The 21,179-nt window shown below is 42.6% G+C and overlaps 4 protein-coding genes and 1 non-coding gene across 5 annotated transcripts; all 5 read right to left on the bottom strand.

Annotated features, from left to right (window-relative positions):
* Positions 1 to 760: 760 nt before the first annotated feature.
* On the bottom strand, positions 761 to 867 carry LOC117134877. The gene has a single exon (XR_004458891.1). It is a non-coding gene; the product is annotated as a U6 spliceosomal RNA (small nuclear RNA).
* A 290-nt stretch (positions 868 to 1,157) lies between these two features.
* Positions 1,158 to 6,441, bottom strand: LOC108602553. Its single transcript, XM_017990687.1, has 6 exons — positions 6,377 to 6,441; positions 2,528 to 2,926; positions 2,386 to 2,471; positions 2,088 to 2,171; positions 1,447 to 1,697; positions 1,158 to 1,373 (listed from the first exon to the last, which is right to left on the bottom strand). The coding sequence occupies exons 2-6, from the start codon at positions 2,922 to 2,924 to the stop codon at positions 1,247 to 1,249; spliced, it is 945 nt and encodes a 314-aa protein (XP_017846176.1). The 5' UTR covers positions 2,925 to 2,926; positions 6,377 to 6,441; the 3' UTR covers positions 1,158 to 1,246.
* Positions 6,442 to 11,193: 4,752 nt separating this feature from the next.
* LOC108601321 (esterase-5B-like) lies at positions 11,194 to 12,899 on the bottom strand. The gene is made up of 2 exons (XM_017989220.1): positions 11,509 to 12,899; positions 11,194 to 11,447 (listed from the first exon to the last, which is right to left on the bottom strand). The coding sequence occupies exons 1-2, from the start codon at positions 12,884 to 12,886 to the stop codon at positions 11,194 to 11,196; spliced, it is 1,632 nt and encodes a 543-aa protein (XP_017844709.1). The 5' UTR covers positions 12,887 to 12,899.
* Positions 12,900 to 13,197: 298 nt separating this feature from the next.
* Positions 13,198 to 17,034, bottom strand: LOC108601322 (Est-6). The gene is made up of 3 exons (XM_017989221.1): positions 15,439 to 17,034; positions 13,567 to 14,959; positions 13,198 to 13,506 (listed from the first exon to the last, which is right to left on the bottom strand). The coding sequence occupies exons 1-3, from the start codon at positions 17,032 to 17,034 to the stop codon at positions 13,256 to 13,258; spliced, it is 3,240 nt and encodes a 1,079-aa protein (XP_017844710.1). The 3' UTR covers positions 13,198 to 13,255.
* A 444-nt stretch (positions 17,035 to 17,478) lies between these two features.
* On the bottom strand, positions 17,479 to 19,242 carry LOC108601647 (esterase-5B-like). Its single transcript, XM_017989546.1, has 2 exons — positions 17,855 to 19,242; positions 17,479 to 17,798 (listed from the first exon to the last, which is right to left on the bottom strand). Exons 1-2 carry the CDS (start codon positions 19,221 to 19,223, stop codon positions 17,560 to 17,562), a joined length of 1,608 nt encoding a protein of 535 aa, XP_017845035.1. The 5' UTR covers positions 19,224 to 19,242; the 3' UTR covers positions 17,479 to 17,559.
* Between the last annotated feature and the right edge of the window lie 1,937 nt (positions 19,243 to 21,179).

Consider the following 21,179-nt stretch of genomic DNA (forward strand, 5'->3'; position numbering starts at 1 on the left):
CCATTTGTCTTTGCTACTATTTATTATTTATCCCATAGATTATCAAATTTAGAGCAAATATTTGTAATAAATTATTCTATAATACCGCAAGGCAAATTTGTATCAAGGCTGCAAACAATATCTTATTTAATAATGCAAATAGTATAAAATATAAATATACAAGTGTTTATTTAAATATACAAACAAGTGTTGTATTTTTAATTCTGCATAAATAATGCCAGTGAATTGCATTTGTGTGTGGGTGTTGATATCTTCATGTGCTTCTTATTTTCTTTTTTTCTATTTAGTTTGCTGATTATTTGCCGACATTTTGTCTAATCAAGCGCCACCTACTGGCACTCTCGCTGCCTCTCTTTCTGTCTTAAAAAGTCATTAATTTTGCATGTGTGTAACATTTGTATTTAATTAAAATAAAAATAATACACACAACTTACATTTAAGTGCATAACTTTCATTCAAATAAAAATAAGTGTGTATGTTTAGTAAACGGTTTTGTTGCTCTTTAAATAACATACACATTTTGAGTTCCACAAGCTAGTTGGCCATCTAGCGTTCGTGTTAAAAATAATAGTAGTGACACTGCTTAGTAAGAAACTCGTCTGCACGCTGACAAAGGCTGTTTGCTGCACAGGCAACATGTTGGTTCATACCAATGCTCGCTGACAAAAGCTAAATAACGTTGATATGGCTGAGTATTTCACAATATATTAAAATAATTGCTGTCTTTATGATAATTGAATAAGCAAAGGAGGCGTAACAAAAAAATGTGGAACGCTTCACGATTTTGCGTGTCATCCTTGCGCAGGGGCCATGCTAATCTTCTCTGTATCGTTCCAATTTTAGTATATGTTCTGCCGAAGCAAGAACAAAGTTGATTGAGTATAGCTGCTATTTATATGTGCGGTGTGCAGGATATGTACTTGGGAATTATTAGCACAGCAAAATTGCGAATCTTGGGCGCAGCTACCTACTCAGGTAAAAGTCTTTTATGTTATTGTTGTTTAAGTAAGATGTTTATTTACTTATTTATTCAATGTTGTTGTTGTTTGTTTTTTTTGTTTTTTGTAGAAAATGGCGCGTTTTGAAAAACGCAATTTGTTTTTGCTGCCTTGCAAATAAATACAGAAATAAATAATATAAATATAACTAAGTCTAGTTTGAAGTAAGCACAAGCATAAAGTAAGCTAATTTAATTTACTTTAAGGGAAGTCCAGTCAAAAGCACTAAAGGCCACAATCATCTACGCTCAGACCTCATTGCACTCAAGGTAGAGCTGACGGCAATCAAAGCCCGAGCGCCCTCTGCGTCCAGCATCGTACAGATTCTCGAAGCTGGCGTTGCTGCTGCGTCCAAGCATATAGCTGGTGGCATAGCTGCAGAACAGAGTAAAAAGAACAGAACAGAGTTAGCAACAAGCGGCATAAGTGAAGTCTAATGGTTACTTACGATCCCAGCTGGCAGAAGATGCTGCTGCCGCCGATTTCGCGCACGCAGTCGGTGTTGGCGTCGCACATGTAGCGCTGCATGCATTTGTCCTCCGAGTTGCGATAGGTGCGCACATAGCCCTTGAGCAGGGCAATGCTGGCGACGGCGGCATCGCTTACCGAGTCACGTTTGCCCAAGGAGCGGGCGGTGAGCGAGCGGTGGGAGAACGAAGTCTTCAGTGCATCCAGCAGATTCATCACGATCTGAATGAACTGTAATTGGGGAGCGCGTCAAGAGTGCGTACAGTTGGGTGTACGGGAGTGTGTGTGTGTGTGAGTGTGCAAAGGGGCGGGTCAGGTTGGTAGGGCCAGTTGGGCGTTCATTAGTTCAATTAGTTTTGCATTATTGTGCCGTAATACTCAAGCTAATGTCTAAGTGTGTGTGTGTGTATATATGTGTGTGTGTAAGTGTGTGAAACTAATTTACATTGTACACTATGCAACAAGAACTTGACTAAAGTCACAAGCGTAGCTTAAGCAATTACAATTTGTTATATAATTAATTCTTTTAATTTAATATTGCAAGTCAACTTTTTGCTTATTCTTGTTGCACAGTGTTGCTCACTTATGTTTAGTTTTGAAAGCATTAAACAAGAATTTTACCTCGCCAGCTTGCTTGGCCATCGAGTTGACTTGATCGGGATCTCTGGTGCCCAGCACGGACGACAGCACGGCCGCCAAGATGCCCTGTGGCGAATTCGTTTACCAAATACACACAAACGTAAAGAGAAACGTAAAGAGAGCGAGAAAGAGAGAATACACCAGACACCACATAAGTACATATGTACATATAGTTAATTAATAAATAAAAGCAGAACTCAACGCAAATTAAAGCGGCACAAAAGCGGAAACAGGTAGTTCGAAAAGCGATTAGGCGCTTAGGCGCTTAGGCGCTGCTTACCTGCATGGGAGAGCCGCCGTTGTCGACCTTGTCAATGCCATCGCTAGGCGCACCGCCGCCCAACAGCGTGTTGATGATGCGCAGACCTGCAAATAGTTTATTAGTTAAGCTGCTTGCATTGAATAATTGGCTCGCGGCTTACCCATTGAGATGACATTGGCCCAGGGGCTGCCGCCCAGTCCGATGGAGCCGTCGACGTCGTCGGACTTGCTGGGCGCATTGGTGGCGCCATTGAAGAACATGGTCATGACAGTGGACAGCATATTGGACCAGGTGAAGCCGCCGGGACCGCCCACGCTCTCCTGTATCTGATTGCCCTCAATGTCATCCTCTATATCATCCAGCGCCACCTTCTTGGAGGCATTCGGCTTGACAGCAAACTTGCGCGCGTGACTCTCGTCGCGATAAACTGGCGACGCCTGCGCCAGCTGCTGTCGCTGGTAAATCTCCTGCTGGGGAAAGGCGTAGGTGAGCAGCAGACAGTTGCTGGCCACTATGGAGAGCAGCAGGTAGGCGTGTAGTCTGCGTTGGTCCAACATAACTGCAAATACAAAGCAAAGCAAGTTTGTGGCTTGAGTCTTTCGTTTCATACACATGGCAAGCGTTAGTTGCAACTACTTTCCAAGCTGCGCACGTATAGTTGACCCAATTGTATAATTGAATGGCCAAGAACAATTTCAGCTCAGGTGCTAACAAAAAAATATTAAAACAATTTCATTGGAAGCAGCGTGGAAAGTTAGTTGCGCTTAGTGTAATTAAGCAACCCAAGCAGCGCTTCCGAAAACACAACAAACAAGTCCAACTGCTTGGTAATTAATGCTGCGGTCAAACTGAACCTGTTCCCAGTCCATTTGCTGCAAGACTTAAACCATAATAGAAGGCAGCATGAGGAAGAGCAGCAACACCCAAGTGAAGTCTTCATTACAAGCTATACGCTTGTGTGTGTGTGTGTGTGAACTTTCTGTTTAGAAAGCTGCCAAGCGTTTGCCAATAGATTGTGTTAAAAAAAATAGCAGCAGATAACAGCAATTAGCGTTTGGACTTCCTGCAGATTTACTTATCGCTACGCTATGTGTGTGTGTGTGTCGATAATCCCCAAGCAAATTATGCAGTCTAAAGATTGCACAAGAAGAAGAGCAGCGGCCATCAATCATGTGACAGCGACAGAACCCGTTCGACGTTCGTTGCTTCGATTGAGCTGAGAACGAGTTGGACAGCTTGAGCGACTAGCGGTCATGCAACATGTTACCGTTAATAAAATAATAATAAGTAGAATACAGCGCCACTAGCTGTAACTCCAAAGAATGCCAAGTGGCCAGCAGCCAGCAGCTTGCATTGATATACAATTAATCGCTTGGAGCGCATTCTGAGAAACAGGCCAAGAGAATGGGTCAGGCCATAGAAATGTAAATTGCTTTACACAAAGCAGCAGCCAAAGTTGATTTTTGCCACACGTACGCGCGGCTGGCTGGCCGCTCTTCAAATTATTGCTGGACTGTAAATTTAGAAAGCGGCTAGAAACGTGAGCGTATAATCTTAATAGCTGTGCTAATGAGCGGGCGTCAGTTCTGTGTTTGGGGCTTTGAACTTATGTAAGGCGTGTGCTGGCTTATCGCCTCAGTGGCTGTTGCACACTGAACTAGTGGCCAAGTACATCATCATCATCATCGGCTCTTTCATCATGCAATTAATTGGAAATGAACACGCGACTTTGACTTTTACTTTCACAGCCCCAGCGCCAATTGCTTTTGAGCTTTGCAATTAATTTTCAATTTACACACAGTAACATATTTTTATTGCAATTGCAATATTTGCAACAGAAAAATTAGAAAGTGTTGCACAGCTCACGAATCAGTTCTAGAGCGGTTAAAAATGTATTACCGCAATTTATTTTATTTCTTATGCTTGTTGCGCCTGCCGTTTGCCATTGTTATTATTTTCGTTCGTTTCGTTTTCAGCCAGTCACGCCCGACTGACGCCAGAGCTGAGAAAGCGTCAAGCTGTTCGTGATTTGTGGCAACTTGCAGCTCCACCAATCCCAGCGCACAAGCCAGAGCCTGAGCCACGCTGCTCTGATGCCGAGAGTGTAAGTGCGAGCGTGATTCATTCTGTGGCGCTGGTTAAGATTATAACTTTGTCTCGTTTTTTGTTTTCGGCTAACAACGGTTTAGCGACTGGTTTTTGGGCAAGAGAAATTTGTTTATTTCACTTTCTTTTGGCCAAGAATGCGAGTACGTTAAGCCAAGCAGATACAAAAGTAAGCCAAGTACGGCTCCAAATATTGATCTGCGCACTTGCTTGGTGCGCTGAACTTTCCAGCAAGTTCGTGTCTGCAGTCTTTCGTTTCGCTAGCTGGTCAACCACCTGAAGACGCACGCATGTGGTCAAGCCGCTTGCTGCATTCAAATTAAATGCGCACAAGTGTCGAATTATCGACTATTTGGTAACAAAATCAAAGCAACATCGAAGGGAAATGACGCAACAAGTCGCTGCATAATCATTTTAGGTCATGAATTTTAAACTCAAATTCAAATGCACAGCAAGGAAAGTTGCAATTTGCCGTTGTCGTCGCAGCTGCAGCAGCTTTTACCTGACCTCAATGGCCAATGGCAAGAACGAGTTGCAATTGTCAAATTGCAGTCACAGCTAGAAGAAGCTAATTTCATAGGCAAATGTTTATAGAGAAACTTTCGCTTTTAGACTTTATTCTACAATAAATTTGATGAATTTCTAAGCTATTTACACTTGTCAGCTGAATTTAGCCGAAAGGCATTTATGGAACACATTTGAAGCAGCAGCGGCAAACAGAAAACTTTCACCACAGTTTAAAGCAACAACTGCACGACTGACAGACAGACAGACAGACAGACAGTCTGACTGCGATGACAAACGTAGAAGCCGCAAAATGCCAAAGAAATCAACAACAACAACGACTACAGCTACAACAACAAATAAAAGCCGCAAATAAATAAATGGCTCGCATGAATGAAAGCTACAAAATAACATGCTTTAAGGTGTGTAAAAGAGCAACAACAGCAATAGCAACACATATAATAGAAACTGAAAATGTTTGAATTAAATTGAGCAAAGCAATGTGGTTTGAAAATGGTTTCAACTCGCATAACTAAAGACCTGTGGGGCAATTGGCTTTTTGTGGCCAATTAATAAACAAAAATCAAATAAAGAAAAGAAAATGTTCGGCATAGAAATCAGTGTCAAGCGCTGAGGCGTTAATTGGCAGGCACACACACAGACACGTGTGCGTGAGCGTGTGTGTGTATCAAGGCCAAAGACGACGAAAACGAAATTCTTTTGGCAGCTGTAAGCCCCGAATGGGGTCAGTGGGTGGGCCTTAAACTTGCATTCAATGCGCTTTGCACGCACCACACACACATGACATGACAGAGTCGAATGCGTGGCCCAGTCTTAAACCCCGTTGGCCACTTGGCTGGTTCTTTTCAGGCCTCTTGGCTGTCTTGTTTGCATTGCCTCTTCATGCAAAGTTGTTAACTCGTTTAACAGCTACGCTTTTTGTGGCCGACACGAATTAATGCGCCGAAGTTCTGTTATGTCTTGGCCTGACCCAAATTCTGATTGCTGCACTTGTCTTAGCTAATTATTATATGGATATCAAATTATTTAACACACACACACACAGACAAGCAACAGCAATTGGCATGTGTGTGCTGAATTTTAATTGATTTTATGATTTGCTCAAAGGCTGCAATTGCATTCCGGTGCAAACGGATGTCATTAGCTAAATTATTCATCATCCTAAGAGCCACAAGCTGCTGCTGCTGCTGCTGCTGCTGTTGCTGCTGCTGTTGCTGCTGCTGTTGCTGCTGCTGGTTCAGCGTGTGAGAACTGGCAATGGGTAAATAGCAATTGCAGCTATACACACTTGTATGTAAGTCATATTGACTTTGCTGTTAGCTTTGAGCAAAATGAAATATAATTGCTATCAAATGTTTTAGTTGCTTAGTTAACATACCTGTGTATTTAGCTTGGCAAGCTTTGTTTGCTTTTTATATTAATATATTAAAGTTTTCACAAATTTCGCACAAAATGTTATCACTGCACTTTATTTGAAAACCAATTTAGTTGAGCTTGTCTTTACTTTCGTTCGACTCGTTTCGAGTTGCGTTCGTTACTTCGCGTGTTGCTGCTTCAACTGCTGTAGACGTCTGAAACTGCGATCGCCTTGAACTTGGCTTTATATAGCCTGACCCATTTTATGGCCTCAACCACACAATGGCTAGAAAAGCGGCGAAGAAATGCAGTCGACTCAGTTCGCTAGCCAACATGTTGGCTGCCAACTCAAACTCAACGCTGAGCGTGGATCGCTGCTCGCTGCTCGTTGCGCATGCGCAGGTGACAACTTCCTCTTGTGGGCTTAACACAGGTAATTATTGTATCATTACGCTTGAGATTCTACTAGTCGTCGCTTTGTTGTTAATGCATTTATGGCTGGCTCATTGTCTACCTGACAGTCCTAGCCAAGGTTTCGCTTTCGTTTGCTTTGCTTTATTAAAGGTGTGTGAGCCCAAGTTACTCATCTCATCTTGTTGTCTGTAAAAACCCGAACTAACCTTGACTAAGGTTCAAACTTAGTCATGCGCTTGTCTTTAATAACAAAAGAAAGTCCACAACTTTCCGGCGAAGTTGTAAAGCTTAATATGTTGCAATTATGTTGGGCATTACATTTTTAATTGATTCGAGCTGTTTCTGGAGCAAATATTTAATTGAAATTTAAAGTATAAAGTCAAAATAGAAAATATATAATTGCTTTTAATATTTGCGCTTAAAATGCTTGTGTTAGTTATTTCAATTTTTGATAACTAATCAGTCATGCTAAAGTTTTTGTCTTTGAGCTTGGCTTTTATTTATTATATTCTGGCAAAAATTGTTAAGTGCTTGTTGTGCAAGCAAATAAATTTGCCTAGCCGAACAAAGTAGGAAAACAAGTCACAGAATTATTTGGCCAATAATGGAAGTGTGTGTGTTCTATTGATGGATGCAAGGCTTGTGTATCTGTGTGGTCAGCTGCTGCTCGCAGCTTAACTGTCCAGCTGCAGACATATGGAAAAAAGTTAAGCTGCTCTGGCTGTGCAAAAGTTTTGCAGACGCAAAAGGTATTAGAACCCTTTCGAGATTCAGTTCGCTTCCATATGGAAGTTGGCCAAGTGCGCAAGAGAAAGCGCAAAACAAGCGTCGAGTCGAGTTGAGTTGAGTTCAGTTCAGTTTAGTTGCTGAGCTGCATTTGTATGTGTTTACATTTAGTTGTATGCCATTTGCATAGCACATTTAAGTTAGAGAGAGAGAGCGAAAAAGAGAGAGACACCTAAATCAATGCCGCCCACCCACAGTTAAACGCCTTACATGTGGGTTATTAAGTGGTCTTAAAGCCGATTGGGTCAAGTGTGTGTGCTGCTGGCCAAGCTGATTGTATAAATGTGGCTGGCTTTATGCAAATCCTAGCTACGACTAATGCCCACTAAGCTGAGCATAATAATTGTAAAACATCTATTGCGTTATCTATGCGGTAATTACTTTTGATTTGAATTATTTTAATGAGATAGCGTTGCAATCGAGTCAACTGTTGCCCATACGCATATTAAGCTCGTTTCGAACGCAAACATTACCGCAGCTGTCTCTGTCGCTCTCATGTAAACAAACTAAACATGGCACATAAATCAGCTTATCGCATGAGTAGTTATTGCTTTTTGGCATGTTGGGGACAATGGTATAAATGATGAATATGCGTGTAATTGGCTAAAGTGAGCAGCCAAAACTAATATCGGTCGTATGGAAAAGCTAATGCGACATATGACAGCCGGACAACAACCTTTCAACTAGTGAATGTGTATTTGAAATGGAAATCTTGCACTAATACGGCTTTTTATTAAACATCAATTAGCATTAAAGTCCGAGTATATTTTTGTTTGCCTGCTGTATTAGCAAGTTCTAAACGCACAGATTGACCCACATTTGTTCGAAACAAATAGTGCATAGAGCTTGGTTATTGGTTTAGGGTACAGGCACATAAGACAAATTGAAATCATGAATATAGACGCTCAGACAGACAGACAGACCGACCGACCGACCAGCAACAGCAACAGTAATAGCAACTACAAAAAACGAAGATATGCTGCATACTTTCAGGCATATAATTTATGCACAACCCTGATCTGTGTGTGTGTGTGCGTGGGCCTGAGCGTACGCATGTGTGTGCTAATATGAAATCAATAAATCGTAAGAATTCTATTATTGCTCGCCTAGCTAGGCACAAGGCCAGGGCCTCGCTCCCGCTGCTCTTGTTTCGCTTTTCTTGCTCTTGCTCTTGCTCTTGCTCTTGCTCCAATGTTTTTATTTAGTTTATTTGGTTTTGCATAAAGGATGAAGATGGCGACAGCCGACAGGCGACAACCGACAAGCGACTGCCGGCTGCCGACAAGTATAAAGATGCCACGCCCCGGACTAGCGACACAGGCAGAGACAGAGACAGAGGCAACTGTTACGCTTTTGTGAGTTTATCAACGCACTACGTAGCACACTCGAGAATAATGATGTCTGTTGGCAGCGCCAAGTAACAAGTGAAAGGCAGGCTGCGCCACAGTGATAAAGTGGGAGGAACTCTGCTGTCCCTAACAACAAAACTTGTTCCATTTGATCAACTGCCTGCAGTTTGTGCTTAAGCCGCTTTTATTGCTATCAAAAGCAAATGGAATAGAAGTTGTTGCAGCAGCAGCTTATGAATTAATATTTCAAACTGCAAACAAATAGAACTTTAAGCTTGCCGCCACACGTGTGTCCTTTGGCATTTTTATTGCAATTTATCAACGCCTGCTCATTAAAAATGCACACCGAGCCATTTGTTGGGCTCATAAACGTCAAGTTGGCAAAGGCCTAACATCTGCTTAGAGCATTACTTATATGAAATTCTTTTTTTGTTGGCGCTCCAGCTGCTGCCCAGTCCATAATGCAAGTTTAATTTCCGCACAACACGCCCAAAAAGGGGTCAATAAATTACGAAACAATATTTTCTTGTTGTTTTTTTATGTAAGCTTACATGATATCAGCATCAAGCTCATACCGAGTTTGTTTGTGTGGCTTTTAGCAGGAATTTTTGGGGAGCTGGAAAATGTAAAATTGTTTGCTTACTAATTTTAGGCAGACTCCAACAGCTGTTGACTGATGCTCGATGGGGCTCGGCAGCGGCAAGATAAAGTACACTACTGTGTTAAATATAACAACAAGTACCCAAGGCACGCACAGAGCCAGCCCATCAGGCAGGCCAAACGCATCCGAGTTCATACCGGCAACGGCAACGGCAACGGCTAAAGCTACGGCAATTGGCATCCAAGCTATGGTTACGAGTCCCCACTGTGGATCCTTTTGCCAGCAGCTGTTATAATGATGCCAGGCGATACATCATCGCAAATGCAAAAATTTTCGGGAGAGTGCCAAGCGCCGCCGCCGCCAACAGCTGTTACCGCTGATGAATCCTTTGGGTCCGGTTTGCCCGCACCTCGCTGCTGTTACTGCTGCTGGTGCCGCCGCCTAATATTTCAATATTTCGCACATAAAAGGCGTTGGTTATTTTTCATATTTTGCCTGCTAGCAGCTACAGCTGTTGGCTGGCTGCAGTGCCACGCCCAACGTTGCAGCACTTTTGGCTAATTTCTTCAAATAAATCTAAAAATTTCCGAAGCACTCGACGCTGCGCCGCCTGCAGAAAAGATAGAAAACCCAACAACGCAACCCAATGGCAGCAACAATATAATTAACTATCATAGAATATTCCGAGCACGCGTTTTGGGTTTCAAGTTGTTGAGCACCAGGCTCTATTCGAAAGCATAACCATTTGTGTTTGGCTCTGCCCTTCAAGTTAGTTGCAAATATTTTGCGCTTTGTTTTGCGTTTGCCATTCGCATTCGCATTTCGGACTCGTTTTAATTTGCTGTGCGTGCTCTGTGTATTCGAAATCTGCATTTCCCAAGCTTTTCCGGCAACACGCAAAAGTGCGTCACAGTCACAGCTGCCACACAGAAACTAGAAAACTCATAAAAGTCCAGGTCACAACATTTTAAATAACGTTGAACTGACTAAAATTTCCAAGAAATGGTTCAGCATGGTGAGAATTGCACTAACGATGCAGAGAGTTGGCATCGGACTGATATTTAGTTGCCACTGTCTTTTAATAATAAATTAATTAAAATCTAAGCACACGTCTGTGAGTAGCCTAAGTGGTAGCCACTGTATCTATTTTCTATCCTTTTGTCTCACATTGTTTGCAGCTGTCATAAGTCATTTCTTCGTATTGTTATCCCATCTCTGTATTATGCAATAAAATGAAAAAAATTATAGCTGGCAGTTATTTTAATTTAAGTCAATGCAATCAAGTTTAGTCAACAACTTTCTTTGGCAGCAACTTACCAATTTAAAAGTTCATTTTATTGTCAATCAAAGTTATTATTCACTTCAAAATCAAACTAATGACTTGACTTGTTTTCAATCAAAGTAAGTGTTATTTAATTATCAAAGACATTTTTGAAATATTTTATTTTATTGCTTTTGCCACTCAATCCAAAATGTTTGAGTGTCACAATATATAATTTATACATTATATTAAAGTTTACATTACTCATTTAAGACCAATTAGCAAACAATTAGCTATATTTTTTTCATTTGAATCAAAGCAACCAGTTCCAGCTTTAATTTGAACAGCGCTGACCTACTAATAATCATTAGAAAACACGTTTATATATTATTTTAAGCAAAAAGTAAGCACAGCATGTGTTAAATTAATTAGTTTGTGTCAGGCAAGTCAACTTGCATGCTATAACAATCCTTTGACGTTATGTACAAAAGCTTGAGTTCTTGCTGGCCAACATTATTTGGAAACTCACAGTTGCTGAATTTCAAACTCTCATTCTGCCGTGAAACAAACTGCTCAAACATTTTAACAAAGTGGTGAGCAATAACTTGTTCGTCCGCACGAATCGGCCGTGGACGAATTTCATTGGGAAATATTAAAAAGCAATCATCGCTGTGTATAGTGCCTACAAATAATTTACAAACGGTAAGTTAGCTAACAAATTTCTATATAAATTAATTTCTTACCGAACTGCACATCTTTACGCTTTGATAATATATTACCAGGTCCATATGTAGCGGGATTATCGTACATGTAGCCATAGACTGCACTCTTGCCGTACTTGGCATGCAGCTGCAGCGCGTGCTCGGTGCCATTTTTGAATAACACATCGGTAAATATGCGTTCCATATGCGTGTAGCTCTCAAAGCTGAAATTGCGATTACCCATATACTCCAGTCTCAATTTATTCGCATAGTCATTCCTTTCAGCTGTTGTATTCAGCGCGTACCAGTAAAAAAGCAAATAAGGAGCAAGCTCAGTCCAACGCGAGTTGAGCACATCAATGAGCTCAACGCCATTGCTTTGTTTCTCTAAAAACGTAGCCGCATTGTAGCCACCGTCCTCTTTGGTATAAGATGCTAGCCAAGGCACTTGCGCAAAGTTTCCACTCTTGATAATATCAATTGGGTGTTGGGTAAGAAAAGCTTCATCTGCATCTGCTGGCTCTATGACTGGACTAAACGGACTGAAGGGTACGTAATTAAATACAAAAAAGTGCTGCACAGCTCTGACAATTTGCTCAGCATCTTTTGATTTCAAACACGCTTTCAATACGGTAGAGTCAATGTTAGTACCGCAGCCCAAAATGCTGCCCATTTTAATGGCACGTTCCCTAGCAGCTGATTGCACCACCCAGGGATTCAAGGCAGTGCCACTTATCGAAAATGCTGCCTTGGCCAAGTGTTCAAACTCCTTTTGCAGCAGCTGTAGATGAACTGAAGCACCGCCAGCGGATAATCCAGTTACTAGTATATTCTCTGGATCTCCGCCAAAGTGCGCAATATTATTTTTTATCCAGCGCAGCGCCAAGCGCTGATCCTTTAAGCCAAAGTTGCCAGGCATCTGCTTATCCTCTGTGCTCAGGAAGCCCAATGGCCCCACGCGGTAGTTGATCTTAACCATAATCAAATTGTTAGCCATTAGATTCTTATGTCCATAAATGCGCACATTGCCGAACATAAAACTGCCGCCATGCAGATGCGCCACAACAGAAAATTTAGTTATATTTTTGTTCTTTGGCACATAGACGCTTACGACAAGACAGTCCTCGATGCCTAATAGTCTGTCTGATTTGTTAGCAAACTCGCTCCATTGCATGCAGGCCGCTGGTGCTTCAGTTGCATTAAAAGTTTCAGTCCACATGCGTCTGTAGGGCTTGGGAGCCTCAAATCGTAGTTCACCCAGCGGTGGCTCCGCATAAGGTATCGACTCATAACTGTAATGATCACCGTTGCCCTTGCCAAGTAATTTGCCATTTGGTAGCTGCACAATCGGAGCATCTGGCACAGCTGTAGCTAATGCATAATGCCAAAATAATAACAATACGAATTGTATACAATTCATGATGTGCACAGCTTAGAAGCTAAAGGCGTACTAAATGCTTATTCATGAGAGAGATGCTTACTTAAGCTTATCTGCGAATCACTTGAAATACGTGCCTCTAATTAGCAATTATTTAGAAATGGAAAGTAAATACACAATACAAATTGAATTGTATGCGAGTTGATTATAATGATAATAAATCAAGTTTAATAGCTCGAAGTGCTCACAGTATTTAAATTATACATATATTTTAACGCTTATCAAAACCGGAGCACAACTAAATTTTAATCTGTGTGGTTTTAAAAGGTTTTTAATTTTATTTAGCTATGCATTTTGTTGATAATACTTAAAAAAAAATATAATTTGGCTACCCTTAATAAATATTTATTATTAATTCCACCACGGCTCTATCAGTTTGTTATGACAGCCCTTGGCTGTAATGTAAATCATTTGCAGATCTTGCTGAGCTTGATTATTGGTAAACTGGCAAGAGCTGTAGGCGAGGTCAGCATTAGGGGCACGCACAAAGTCCTCTATCATTTTAATAAAATGCCCAGATATGATTTTCTCATCCGGACGCAGAGGTCGTATCTTTTGATCAATGTCATATATTAAAAAGTTGTCTTCACCATGCACAGTACCTATAAAAGATTAAATATAAATAAGCGTAAACAAAAACAGTTTGTCATGCTGCTGCTTACCAAAGTGAATATCTGTACGGTTGGCAAGCAAACTTGCAACTCCACGCGTTGCAGGATTATCGTAGATGTAGCCATAGACAGGACTCTTGCCATGCTTGGCATGCAGCTTTAAAGCCAGCTCTGTGCCATTTTTGAATAGCACATCGGTGAACAAGCGCTGCACATCCCAATAGCTATCGATAGTAAAATTGCGATTGCCTATATATTGCTGCCTTAGCTTGCGCGAATAATTATCCATTTGCTCCACTGTTTCGGCAGAGTGTCGGAAGAAAAGCAAATGTGGCGCCAAGTCCAGCCATCGGGCATTGAGCACTTCAATCAGCTCCTTGCCATCGGCTTGCTTTTCCAGCAGTATGCCAGCGTTGAAGCCACCATCTTCGCTGGTGTAGGATGCCAGCCAAGGCACCTGAGCAAACTGACCGCTCTTGATAGTCTGCAGCGGATGTTGTGTAAGAAAAGCTTGAGCTGCATCTGCTGGCTCGATGACTGGACTAAACGGACTGAAGGGCACATAGCCGAATACCAGAAACTGTTGCACAGCGCTAACAACTTCCGCAGCTGGCTTTGATTGCAAGCAGCGCTTAAGCTCTAGCGAACTTATATCGTAGCCACAGTTCAAAATGCGACCCATTTCATAGGCGCGCTGCTTGGCTCCCTTTTGCACCACCCAGGGATTAAGGGCAGTGCCGCTCAGCGAGAAAGCTGCTCTGGCCAAGTGCGCAAAGTCCTTATGCAACAGCTGCAAGTGCACCGAAGCGCCGCCAGCTGAGAGTCCAGACAAAAGAATGTTCTCCGGATCTCCACCGAAGCTGGCAATATTATGCTTAATCCACTGCAGTGCCAGTCGCTGATCCTTCAAGCCAAAGTTTCCAGGCAGCACGCTATCTTCAGCGCTTAGGAATCCCAGCGGTCCCAGGCGATAGTTGATCTTGACTAAAATAACATTGCCACTGTTCATTAGTAAACTATGTCCATGCTGATAGACACCGCCATACATAAAGGCACCGCCATGTATATGCGCTATGACTGGAAAGCGCTGCTGACTCTCACTCTTGGGCTTATACACGCTTACAGTTAGGCAGTCCTCGTTGCCATCCAGCTTATCCGCTTTCGCAACTAATTGATTCCATTGCAGGCAAGGCACTGGCGGCTTAGTTGCATCAAAAGTTTCAGTCCACATGCGTTTGTTCAGCTGCGGCGCCTCGAATCTTAGTTCTCCAAGCGGTGGCTCCGCATAAGGTATCGACTCGAAACTATAATAGTGTCCATTGTCCTGGCCACGCAATTTTCCACTTGGTAGCCGCACAATCAGCGGATCTTGCACATCCGTAGCTAATGCATAATGCAAATATAATACAAATACGAATTGTATGCCCTTCATGTTGTGCGCTGTCAAAAGTTATAAAATTACTGAATTTGAAGCTTGTTCGGGACTCGCTTTTAAAGCCTGCGCAGCTGAAATAGATGACTGAATTTAAACTGGAATTTTGAATTTTACAAACAAGGTGCAATTATCAAATAAGTACATTAAGTCAATATAATATAAGCTACAAAAATTATAAAAAAAATGTATATTTATATATATTTGTGGTACATGCAGCAATAATTAAATAATGCTGTCAAAATATTCATAAAATTGAATTCATCTCGTTAAACCTGTTGCGAATCTACAATTTCATTAAACAGCTATTTATATTTAACCTACATAAAGCAACACAATGGATGCGCTAGAATTAATTTGGCAAATTGCATAAATTATAGAGCAGCTTTAAATGCATAACTTTTGACTCTTCAGATTTATTGCATAACAACATAAGTGTGCATATGTTTAAATTAGTAGCCTAATGTGTGATCATTTTTATATTGCTCAACTGGCATATTAAAGCAACTATCGCGAGTTATATGCAACAATTGCAGTTGTGGCTGCCAAACATTGTCTGGGAAGCTGCAATGGTCATAAGACAGCGATCCATTCTGACTTAGAGCAAAGTCTTCTACCATCTTAATCAACTTGCGTGAAATAATTTTCTCGTCGGCCCGTTTTTCTCTCTCCTGTCTAAACTTAACAATTAGTGTGTAATCATCGGCGTGTACAGTGCCAGAAAAGAAATCTTCTCGCTTTGCAAACCATTGAGCAGCGCCAGTATCTGCAGGATTGTCATACACATAGCCGTAAACCGGACTGCTGCCGTATTTAGAATGCAAGTGTAGGGACAGCTCAGTGCCATTTTTGAATAGCACATCGGTAAACATGCGCTGCACATCCCAATAGCTTGCCACGCTAAAATCTCGATTGCCCAGATATTGCTGCTTAATCCAATGCGAATACTCATTCAATTGCTCAGCAGTGTCTATGTTGTGCCAATAGAACAGCAAATATGGCGCCAGTTCGTGCCAGCGATAGTTGAGTTGCTCTATTAGCTCGCGGCCATTAGCTTGCCGTTCCAAGAGCAAGCCCGCATTGAAGCCACCATCCTCTTGAGTGTAGGACGCCAGCCAAGGCACTTGCGCAAACTGGCCGCTCTTGATAATGTCAATGGGATGTTGGGTAAGAAAGGCTTCAGCTGCATCTGCTGGCTCCACTACGGGACTGAAGGGCGAGAACGGCACATAGCCGTGTACGAAAAAATGTTGAACGGCGCTGACAATCTCAGCAGCGTCTTTGGACTTCAGGCATGCTTTGAGTTCGCTGGAGCTAATGCCAGCGCCACAACCCAAAAGACGACCCATTGCAAAGGCGCGTGGACGTGCGCGAGATTGCACTACCCATGGATTCAGTGCAGTGCCGCTTAATGAGATGGCAGCCTTGGCCAAGTGTTCAAAGTCTTTTTGCAGCAACTGCAAGTGCACAGAGGCGCTGCCGGCAGAATGACCCAGCACAACAATATTCTGTGGATTGCCACCAAAGTGTTGAATATTATGCGCAATCCATTGCAGCGCCAAACGCTGATCCTTTAGCCCAAAGTTGCCTGGCAGCGTCTTGTCTTCGGTGCTCAGAAAGCCAAGCGGTCCCACGCGATAGCTCAGCTTGACCATAATTGCTCTACCACTGGCCATCAAGTACTCATGTCCGTTATCCGCAACGCTGCCAAACATAAAGGCGCCGCCATGTATAAGCGCCACAACAGGCAACGATTGGCTTAGCGCATTCTTTGGCTTATACACGTTTACAGTTAAGCAGTCCTCAGTGCCATTTAGCTTGTTCGCCTCGCGTATAAGCAGACTCCACTGCATGCATTGCTTAGGCGGCCGAGTTGCATCAAATACGCTGTGCCATATTTGGCTATAGGGCTGTGGCGCTTCGAAGCGCAAATCTCCTACTGGTGGCTCTGCATAGGGTATGGACTCATAGCTATAGTAGTCGCCATTATCGCGTCCACGTAGCACACCATGCGCTAGTTCAACCAACAACGGATTGGCCACAACCGAACTTAGAATACATATTAAAATTAATATGTTGCTCTTCATGGCGAACTTTATGCGCCAAAATATAAACGAATACTAATCTAAGCGCGCGCGTATGAATTAGCTTATATAGAAATTAGAATTAGATTTGCTTAAGTAGATATTGGCCATTGGCATCAAATTAAATTCACAAAGAGACACACAGCGCTACAAGACTGAAGTTAAACAATATGCATATGCATAAAGTAGTTTCTATTAGCTGCAAGTCTTGCCTAGTTATGTAGCACAGTGTGGCGTCATTTTAGGGGTTTGGTTAGCTAAGTGTCTTTGTTTGCTGTTAAAACAAGTCGAGCAGCGTATTATTTATATAACAACAAATAAATTAACATTCAAAGCTGACTAATGAGTTTAAACTTTTTATTTCCTGCAATGTTTTTGTAATTTAAATTCAAAATTAAAGTTTCGTAACAGACAATGAATTTAAATATATATATAAAACAAGTCTAATTGCAGCTCTCTCTTGCTCTCTTTTAATTATTATTATTTACTTTGCAATTTTGTATTAATGTAACTCGATCGCTAGGCAAACTAGTTCACAGACTTGATTAGACAAGCATCACGTTTAATGTAAAGCAACTCAAGTTGCTCTTGACCAGCATTGTCTGGCAATATGCAATCGTTGTAAGCCAAGCTGCTGCTGTTGCGGCTTTGTACAAAATCTTCGATCATCTTAACAAAATGTTGTGATATGAGTTTCTCATCTGGGCGCGTCGACTTGCGCACTGCTACATCAAATATAAGCGTGTAATCGTCTCCATGCATGGTGCCTGTTGAATGTTAAACAATAATTAAAGCACTCGGTTTAAATGTAAGGCCAGCTTACCAAATTGCACATCGTTACGCTTACCCAGCAGCTGCGCGCCCGCCGAATCAGCAGGATTATCATAGACAAAGCCGTACACAGGACTCTTGCCATGCTTGGCATGCAGTCGTAGCGCCAGCTCGGTGTCATTTTTGAAGAGCACATCGGTGAACATGCGCTGCAGCGCCAAGTAGCTCTGCAGATTGAAGCTGCTATTGCCCATATATTGTTGCCTTAAGTCAAACGATTTGGCATCCATCTCCTCAATTGTGTTGACCGTTTGCCTGTAGAAAAGTAAGTGCGGCGCTAGATCGAACCAACGTGAATTCAACTGCTCAATGCGCTCTTGGCCATTGCTTTGCTGCTGCAGCAAAGTTGCTGCATTGTAGCCACCATCTTCACTTGTATACGAAGCTAGCCAGGGAACTTGCGCGTAAGCAGCAGCGCGTATAATTTCAAGTGGATGCTGCGTTAAAAATGCTTCAGCTGAATCTGCTGACTCCACTACTGGGCCGAATGTCGTAAAGGGCACATAGCCGAATACCAAGAACTGCTGCACAGCCCTAACAATTTCCGCAGCTTGTTTTGCTTGCAAACATTGTTTTAACACTAAGCTGCTAATGCCAGTGCCACAGCCCAAAATGCGACCCATTTCATAAGCGCGTTGCTTTGCGCCTCTCTGCACAACCCACGGATTGAGCGCAGTGCCACTCAGCGAGAAAGCTGCTTTAGCCACATGCTCAAAATTCTTTTGTAAAAGCTGCAAATGCACAGAAGCGCCGCCCGCCGAGTGGCCCATAACCAAAATGTTATTGGGCTCGCCACCAAATCTATGTATGTTGCTTTTAATCCATTGCAGTGCCAGTCGCTGATCTTTTAATCCATAGTTGCCCGTCAATGCTGCATCCTCGCTGCTTAGAAAGCCAAGCGGTCCCACGCGATAACTGATCTTGACAACTATGACATGGCCGCTGGCCATTAGAGTCTCATGTCCATGCTTAGCAGCGCCATCGTACATAAAGCCGCCGCCATGTATAAGCACAACAACAGGCAAAGCTTTGGCAGCCTTGGGCTTGTAAATGCTTACGGTTAGGCAGTCCTCTGTGCCCAGCAGTTTGTCTGGCTGCTCAACGAATTCATTCCACTGCATGCAAAGCACAGGTGGCTTGGTTGCATCAAAAGTTTCATTCCAATGCTGGCTGTACGGCTTGGGCGCCTCAAAGCGCAGTGCTCCAAGTGGCGGCTCTGCATACGGTATGCCCTCGTAGCTCAAGTAGCCGCCATTGTCACGCCCCTTGATTATACCAAATGGCAGCTCAAGGTTCAGCGAATCCGTTGCAGCTGCTGCTGATAAACTGATCAGTGTAATTAATACTTTAATGTAATGCATGTTAACGCGACAAAAACACGAGCAGTACTGAATGCGAACTGGTTATTGTAGCTGCTTATATTTCAATCTCAAGAGCACTGCACTTCAATGTCAAGTTCAATGGCTTCGGCTTGTTGCAGTTTAGCTGCAGTGCTGCAAAGTATGCAATGCTATATGCAAAACAAAAGCGCAAGCAACAAACTGAAAGCAAATTATGAATATTAATTTGCATTTTATTACACACATGTTTACTTTATAGCAAACTGATGTAAGTTTATTCAATATTTGCTTGTTTTGTAAAAATAGCTCTTGCATTAACAGACTTACAAGTTAACTCAGTTATCGCTCCAATAATTCAGCAAGCAATGATGAAGATGAGTGTATGTATGTAGTATAAATGAATTAGTTCGCATTAAGTAAGCTGCGCTGTAGACGCCCAAGCTAAGTAAACATGATTTAAGAAATTGGCTGGAACTTCTGACTTTTACTCATTTGGCTGCCACCCTGAAGCAGAAGCTTGTCTGAGAGTTCTTATACATAAAGCATACGCTTAAGTTTATGTGTATGTCTGTGTGTATGTCTCTGTGTGTGTGGAAGATTAAGTTGGGCGGCTGCTGGCAGCATTGGTCGGTGTGTGATGCATAGAATATTAATTCCGTAAGTAATTCACAACATTTGTAACTAACGTTTGTTAATGAGCTCAGCCACAGTGTTGCCTGACCACCCCACCCCGCCCAGGCTTCTGTATTTGACTAACTGTGAGGCATTTGCCGGAGGTCAAGGCAAAGTCTTAACTTGCAAGACTTGCTGGTCTCACTAAATGTCGGCAGCCAACCACTTTAATGTACTTCCAGCGGCTGTTTGGCTGCCCTTGAGCAGGCACTTAATGAAATAATTATGCAAAGCTAACACCAACAGTCGTTATGGCACCTTTGACGCGCTGCCGTGGTTTTCACATTCATTAATTTTCCGACACTCGTTTGCCTGAGCGATGAGTTGAAGTTGTGCCCTAAATCAAATGCCTAATAGGATTCAGGCAAACTATGTACATATTTCTGTCACGCTGATTACATTGTGCATCGTTTAGCCGGCAGATCAGCGAAAAGTGTCACACAACAATTTCGAAGGCAACTAAGCGAGTGCGAGTTTATGTGCCACAGCAGTCAGCAGACAGTAACAACAAGAACGACATATAAAATGCAACTATGACACAAATGCGACGCTAATCAAGACAGCGGCAAACCCCCCCTCGGTCTACAGACTACAAGCACAAGTAGCGGCAAAGCCGCAAAGTGTAGTAGAGTTTGTCTACCCACCATAAAATATGCAACAAACACAGAGACAGTCACGCTGGTCTGGGCTGAGCTGTGGTTGGGTTTGAGTTTGGGAGACGTTGACGAAGCTTTGAAAGGTGCATGTAAAATAATTTGAAAACACGGCATTTGCGTAATGAAGCATGGAAAGAGCGCGCAGCAGACGAAAGCTGCCAAGAGCTGGTGAAAAGCGCTCATAAATGCCAGAAGTTATGCAAGTCCTTAACTTTCATGGCGCTGGCGACAAAGGATAAGCATGGCAGTTACCACCACCAGCAGCAGCAGCAGCAGCAGCATAGACTGCCTCACATGTAGTATGCCAAACGAGAGCAGAGAGTATCTTAGGTTAGTGTGTGACAACTGTGCGAATTCTCTCACCAAACTTTGTGCTACATAAAAAGCAAAAAATGTCACTTGAGCTGTGGGACAGCCACCAATGTGTGTGTGCGTGCGTGTGTGTGTGTGCTCAACTCGCACATTCACATTCAGTGCGTAATCTTCACCTTTTTCACAGCTAACGCTGCCATGCACTTTTATTGCATGCTTACGTACGGGTATGCGGCGGGTAAGGCGGGCACTTGCCGCTTGTTGTATCGACAAAAAGTTGCGCCTTGAATTTGCCATTTTATGCTGTGTTGCAGTCAGAGTACCCAAGGCCTGCCAC

This window comes from Drosophila busckii, chromosome 3R (genome assembly GCF_011750605.1).
Source record: "Drosophila busckii strain San Diego stock center, stock number 13000-0081.31 chromosome 3R, ASM1175060v1, whole genome shotgun sequence".
Taxonomy (NCBI): Eukaryota; Metazoa; Arthropoda; class Insecta; order Diptera; family Drosophilidae; genus Drosophila; species Drosophila busckii.